This window comes from Strongylocentrotus purpuratus, unplaced genomic scaffold (assembly GCF_000002235.5).
Source record: "Strongylocentrotus purpuratus isolate Spur 01 unplaced genomic scaffold, Spur_5.0 spur5_scaffold_8, whole genome shotgun sequence".
In the NCBI taxonomy this organism is placed as follows: Eukaryota; Metazoa; Echinodermata; class Echinoidea; order Camarodonta; family Strongylocentrotidae; genus Strongylocentrotus; species Strongylocentrotus purpuratus.
In genome coordinates, this window is record NW_022145614.1 from 17,340,802 (window position 1) to 17,348,274 (window position 7,473).

The window sequence follows — 7,473 nt, forward strand, 5'->3', positions numbered from 1 at the left end:
ATTCAAGGTCCGTCTGACATCTGACCTTGCAAGGATCCGGTTTATCGCTACACCTCGCTGTAACTTTGTGGTCACATGGCCAATCGCTTCGGGCTACGAGCACATTACATTTTGTAACGCAGGTGTCTCCACATATCCTGGAGCATCTGTGGCCGCAAGCGAGGTCCTTCTTACATTGTTCTATGCAGAATACCTTATGCACATCTTTACAGCATTCCACATCCTTCTGATGACCACACGGCAGACTCTTGCAAACAGTGTAGGAACAATCACTTTTTGCTGAGCATTTCTCTGTCACGACGTGACCACATGACTGACGTGTCTTTTTCACAACTTTAAGGCAACGGAATTTGTCTGGCTCAACGTTGCATTGAAGTCTTTCTGTATGAGAACATGGTAGAATCTTCAGAACTATTTCGGTACAGAAAATGTCAGGCTGTTCCGTCAGGAAGCACTTCATCATCTTAATGTGTCCACATGGTAAGTCTTTGCTCACAATGACTGAGCACATCCCATGCTCACTGCACTTCTCAAATTTGGTGTCCCCACATATCCTGGAGCATCTGTGGCCGCAAGCGAGGTCCTTCTTACATTGTTCTTCGCAGAATACCTTATGCACATCTTTACAGCATTCCACATCCTTCTGATGACCACACGGCAGGCTCTTGCAGACAGTGTCGGAACAATCACTTTCTACTGAGCATTCCTCTGTCACGACGTGACCACATGACTGACGTGTCTTTTTCACAACTTTAAGGCAACGGAATTTGTCTGGCTCAACGTTGCATTGAAGTCTTTCTGTATGAGAACATGGTAGAATCTTCAGAACTATTTCGGTACAGACAATGTCAGGCTGTTCCGTCAGGAAGCACTTCATCACCTTAATGTGTCCACATGGTAAGTCTTTGCTCACAATGACTGAGCACATCCCATGCTCACTGCACTTCTCAAATTTGGTGTGACCACACTGAAGGTGTCTTTGAACTATATTTCGACAGTCAAACCTGTCGACATCCAGATGACACGGTAAGGTGTGTAGGTGTTTACAAGGAAGCTTTTTCTTTTCAACCATCACACTGCATTTGACTGATGTTGGGTCCCTAGAACACTTCATCATACAGACGTGTCCACAAGGCAGTTTCTTTTCCATCGTTCTGCGACATGGTGGACATTTGTTTCCACAGATATCAGAACATGGATGATCTCTTTCACATTTCTTGGTGCAGGGGTAAGGACACGTGTAATTTTGATGCAGCTGATCCGCTGGGTGGCACAATTTGTTACATACATGCCCGCAGTCGAGTAAGGTGTCACAAGGAATTCCACATCCTCCATCAGGCACTTTCCGAAAGTCAGCTGCTCTTGCCACTTCTGTCCTGTTGTGTGGATGGTTGTAACATTGCAACATCAATGTGTCGCCTACACGACAATTTGCTTTCAAGTCGCCATAGATTCCTTTCCACAGAGCGCATTTGTCAGAGTAGAGGGTAAAATTTCCCATGCAATACAGCCCTTGCTTTGCTCTGGACAGCGACACGCACACTCTGTTTGCGATGTTCAGGAAACCTATCTTCCCATTCGGACTGCTTCGTACAAAGGAAAGAAGAATGATGTCATTCTCTTCCCCTTGGTAGTTGTCGACCGAAGCCACCGTGACTCCTTTAAATGTAGCTTTGTCCATTTTCTCTTTGAACTTCAGTAGTTGTCCAGTGTAAGCAGTGAGTATGGTTATCTGCTTCGGCTCGTAACCCTGGTTCAGAAGGTACTTACACAATGCCACCGTGAAGTCAACTTCATGGAGATTGTAATGACTCATTGTCTCGCCTACATGTCCCTCGCCGTTGGTGTGATCGAGGAAGAAGACGTTTTTCTCCACTCCTTTTACGTCTATGTACGTATACACTGATTCGTTGTCTTCCAGCTCTGGGTAGAAGTGTTCTCTCATCAAAGATGATATTTCAGGCCTCATACGATGCTGCTGCTTGAGTTTCTTGAAGGGGAATCCATTCTTTACCAGTCGTTCAAACATGGACACATCGAGGTGAAATCTGGTTGCTAGTTGGTAAACATGTGGATTTGGGCGGAGTTGCTGATGATCACCAATCAGGATTAGCTGCTGACAGGAAGAATGTAGCGATGTGATTATGTGTGACTCTAGCACTTCTGCGGCTTCCTCAACAATGATGATCTTTGGTTTAACTCTTTGTAGTACTTCGCGCTCACTAGCGGCCCTTGTAGTGGTCATACCAACTATCGTAGCTTGTTGCAGTACCAAGCATTTCTCGAGGTCATTTGTTTCTCGCAGCTCGGCACATAATTGAGTGTACTTATTCTGGAGTACTGGGATCTCTGCTTCGAGTAGCGCCATATACTCGCTTAACCAGTAATGGTACAAGCCCCAACGTTGGTGAATATCAAGCCGCCAAACGTCCCTAACGTTTGAAACTTGATTCACGTGCATTTTCATTTGCATGGAAATCTTTTCCCTAAGAAAGCTGTTCTGTCTCCTGTTCATGTAAACCGATGACATGAGATCGTCGAAATAAACTGCTAGCGGAAACTGGTTCTTAACAACCTCCACTTCAGGAATTTCATCATCTTCTAGATCATCATCGATCACTCGCTGTGCCTCGACCAATTTTCGTTCATTCTCCACTTCGATACTTTCTACCGTTGTTTCAACTTCCTGAGTGTCGTTTCCTTTACTTTCCTCGTCTTTGTTGCCACATGTGATCGCTTCATTGTGATTTTGAGCAAAGTCCTTCACAATCTCATCATCAGGAACAAGCCATTCTATCATCCATGAATCGACATGCCCCAGTCTCTCTATCATCATCATACTGTTGAAGTGTTCATCAGACATAATATGAAAGCACTTGTACTCCGTCTCTCTCAGAATACCCTGGGAACTCAACCGGATTCTGGTTTGGAAGTCCTCAAGAGCCTCCTTTGCAAAGGTAGTTTCTTGTCTGACATTCCCAGCACGGCGTTTGATGTACTCATTGCTCATATCCTTCTTGAAACGTTGCTCTCGAATGACTTGTTTTAGATTGTGCTGTTCCAGTTCTATGCACTTGCTTCGGCTTCCAACTCTAATGATGCCTGTATCCTGAAATTTCATGATACCGAGTAGAAATTGATCCAAAGCATGGTTTGTGTAGCATACCAAAAGGATAGGACCTGTTTCTTCATCTGACCAGCAATGCATGTTCTTGAGGAGTGTTTCCACAATTTTCAATCCGATATACGTTTTTCCCGTCCCAGGAGGTCCTTGAATCAGGGACAGTTCCTGTGTGAGTGCTGCTTTTACTGCTTCTAGCTGAGATGGATTCAGATTTGTTTCTTCAGCTGCAGGCCAGGCATCACCATTTAGAACTGATATAGGAAAGGGGGTGTCAATTTCGTGTTGTTTCAGACCAACATGTTTCGGACTACGTTTGTGCTGGGACTGGACTCGAGATGCAGCCTTCTCAAGTTTAGTCATAGAGATGTCACGAGCGTTGTTCCTCTGGTTTCGGTCAACCATTAGGTTCGACACGTCAAGTTTGGGATGGCTCAGTTGCATTAGGTAGGTAGGGGGCTTTATGTCGGGCTTAAGGTCAAGAATATGCTCTGCCATTGGAAAGGTTGCAGGGCTTACCCGTTGTAGGCCGACCAAGACATGTCGATATGCCTCGAAGAAAACTGTTGATTCCACCATGACAAATGTTTTGTCAACAATAGATGACATTCCTGTATCTATAGGGCGTAGGTCAACCAACCCACGTGCAAGTTGCTTTGCTTCGCTGTTTGCTACAGTGGCTGGAATGTAGGTCTTGAATTCATCTTCCGACAATAGGACTAGTGAGCCATAAATCAAACGCTTCGACATTTCCCATCTGACATGAGGTAGCCTCTTGAATGACATCAAATAGGAAACACCCGAATTGTCCGTTTTGGGTCGGACCAGTTCCACGTTCTCATAGACCCGAATATCATTGACCTTAACCCTATTATCTGGATGAACTTGCTTGTTGTGAAGGTATTCCCCCAAACCACTTCTGAGAGGCTGGATGAAATCCTCTTTCATGAGCCTGAAGTGTACGTCAAAGTAATGATCCGCGTTAGGGTAAACTCCATTAACTATATGAGGCCTCAAGTATGGTCGATAAGATGGTGTGAGCTCTTGATAAGTTGGAAGAATACTCTGCTGTCGGAAGTCATCTGGCGGTGGTTTAGATGAAGCATTCCGATGCTTCTGGCGCGTGAACTCTTTCTCCGCTTCAACAGACTCAATATATTGCACCAGGGCAACGAGAGAGGGCTTGATGTCCTGTGTCGATTCTTCATCCATTGCGTTCACGACGTCTGTCATGAGAACCAAGGGTACCTTGATTTCTGCAGCCCGGCTGGGTATGCTGGAGATCATCGATCCAAATACTGTGACGAGTACAGCGATAAAACCTAGACACTCGCGTGTACCTCCTTGGTGTGCCCTCTCCCTCAGATGGATCAGACGAAGTGGTAGGTGTATGTTAAGGAGTTTAGAGCCAACGGCCACCGTAAGTAGCATAATGACAGTACTGGCTACACCAACATTATCAGAAATATGGGCAAGAACATCCCAAAATAAGCGCTGTTTATTGGCATCCATGTTCTCCTCTTCAAGTCCTGCCATAAAACTTCCTTTCAATGAACCAAGTTGAATTGCTGCCTCTGAAGGCTCCATCCGAAGGAGCTGGTTTAAGAACTGTAAGCTGATAGGTCGAAACATACGCTTGTCCTTTGATCCTGGGGGAAATACTCTAATAGATGGGTTAAAAATTGGAGGGAATTAATAGAAAAGAAAATAAATAATGTAGGTGGAGAACCTATGCAGTATTTTGCTGGAAACAAATCACAAAAGCTTTGTCTACGTCTAAAAGTTAGTTGAACACAAATACTTGTAGACATAGACAATTTGGTAAAAAAGTACAATACATAAATTTAAAAAACAAGAACAAAATTAAGACTGATAGTGGTAACAAGTAATAAAACTTTTGATCAAGATACACAATCTAGCAAAAAAAAATACATTTATATTATTAACACAGGTAAAAAAAATACGAGGGTCAGTATTTTATAACCCATTCCGTTTGCCATTTTCTTTTTAATGTACGCCTCTTTCCTTAACTTGTATAATATTCAGACATTAACATTTGTCAGAACGATATGTATAAATTCATCTACTTTCTTAAGCAGAAATATGACTTAATGATATCATTGCTACTATATCGTTATGATGATTTATTTAGTTCAAGAAAATGTGATCATGACAGTTTAACTTTATAGCTGCATATTAAATGTGTAAAGCTTCTATTAAAGCCCTGTCTATCCAGTCATTGATTTCGTCTCTATAAAGATGTATTCTGTAAAGATAGATCTGACATCACTGCTTAAAAGGTTCCATTGGTTCAAACTACAGTTGCAAAGAAAAAAATTCTATAAAATTAGTTCTCCGAAGAGAGTCTTTTTTTAAAGAGACATTTAAGATGTTTCACACTTTTTCAAAAAAGACACTGAACGTCCCCCCCCCCCCCAACAAGAAAAAAATACATTATAGATATGGTAAAACGAAATTGCATTTGTAAGGTAGAAATATTTTTAGCAGAATTTTTTACTTAAAATCGACCCGTCCGTGTTCACAGAGGTCACTGACGATGGTGTGAATGAGAAAAACTTACAAGCGACTGCCACGTTGAGAAGGCTGATGATTCGTACCGACGCTGGTTCCGCAACCTTCAACGTCTACCGCCCTTCCGCTTGACCCAGTCTTTGATGGTGTTTTTGAAGAGTGTGGTCTTCCTCCTACCCTGCTTCCACTTTGCTGCCTTTGGCCTCCCTGCCCATGTTGATGTCTTCCGTCTTGCCTCTTTCCAAAGTGGCCAGCAATGTCTTTCGGACCGATGTAATGGGTCTTTCCGGGTGAACTGCTCTTCGTAATCTTCCAGCTGTCCACCTTCTCCTTAGGTCGCACGCTTTTATCCTCGTGAACCTTTGACACACTGCTGGCATTCGATTTTTTCGTGGGACCTGGTAAACAATTTTTGTCATCACCCTGGTATGGACCTCTCGTTTGGAGGTTGGTTTTATCGTTCAAAGCCTTCTCCGCCATTGTTCATGTCATGCAATATCACATTGCATCATACGGAAGCATCTGTAAAGTGTATGAAAATGGAAGGATTGAATTGGATTATAGTTCAAATGAAGAGAATGAAATGAATGGATCCGAAAGTAAGAATCATTTTTTAATTCAGGTTTTGCATGAGATAAGAATGATCACATTTAGGTTCAATAACAACTGATGAAGTATTACCAATAATACACGGATTATTGTCAGTTAAGGGACATATTCCTCTATCTATGTTTGTTTACAATATGGGTAGCCTACACATGACAAATATACCGTAATATATTCAAAAACATAAATATATTTAAATCAAAATCAAGGCAGCATGGGGAATTGCAGATGCCCACTAAATTTTTTGAAAGAGAAGTTCTCAGAAGTCGCAAATTCAGATTTGTCGGTTTTGTCAAACCTAGGAAATGTAGTCATGTGGTTCACGAATGCGGCATGTATGTTTCGCGCCCTTTTGTCTCGAGAACCCTCAAATATGTCATAAAGCCCACAAGGTCGACGTTGTAGGTGTATTGAACTTGTTGGTTTCATGGGTCATAATATAGTTTGTTGGTTTCACCAGCCACCTGTCAAATAGTTACTTGTCTATTGCCACAGATGAACGCACATTTATCACGTGATAAAATATAATTTACTATTAAAAACAAATCTTTGTCAGAGCGCCGAATATTTATCACTATTTTTCCCTGGGCAGAACAGCGCATGCTCTCTTTGATATTTTCTTCCAAGGCACTATTGCGCATGCCCATTGCTCATTGTTTATTGACAAAAAATTGTGTCAAATTCGAACGGTCAGACGACCTGCTGATCGAGTTCTTACAGGGGTTTACAGCAGATTTTTGTTTAATGCGATCTATACAAAATTAGGTATTTTCATAATTTGCAAGGCAAGATATTACACAATCAGTTGATACCACTTCATACCTAAAATTTAGCGGATATCTGTTTTTAGAATGAAGATTTTTCGGAACGGACGCAAATGACTTCAAAATTTGCCGAATTTTTGGGTCAATATTTTCATAATTTCATTTTCAGCGTACAGTGCGTCCCAGAAAAAACGAAACCGAGAAGTATCGATGTTCTATCATAACTTAATCACAACTATAATTAATGAATGATACATATTTGGAAAGCTTAGAGTCTCCACTTTCATGTGATGCTACTCAGATAATGCATATTTCACGCATGAGTGATTAAAAGCAATTTGAAGGAAGGAAACCAAAAAGAAATTTGGCGGGCGGTATCTGAATTTCGAAGAAAAATTCACATTTCTAGAAAGTTGAGTTTCTGCCTATTCATATGACACCTCAATCAGG

General features: G+C 41.9%; 1 protein-coding gene across 1 annotated transcript; it reads right to left on the reverse strand.

Annotated features, from left to right (window-relative positions):
- Positions 1 to 1,475: 1,475 nt before the first annotated feature.
- On the reverse strand, positions 1,476 to 6,133 carry LOC115920269 (NFX1-type zinc finger-containing protein 1-like). The gene is made up of 3 exons (XM_030975700.1): positions 5,703 to 6,133; positions 1,652 to 4,784; positions 1,476 to 1,583 (listed from the first exon to the last, which is right to left on the reverse strand). Exons 1-3 carry the CDS (start codon positions 6,131 to 6,133, stop codon positions 1,476 to 1,478), a joined length of 3,672 nt encoding a protein of 1,223 aa, XP_030831560.1.
- Positions 6,134 to 7,473: the final 1,340 nt, after the last annotated feature.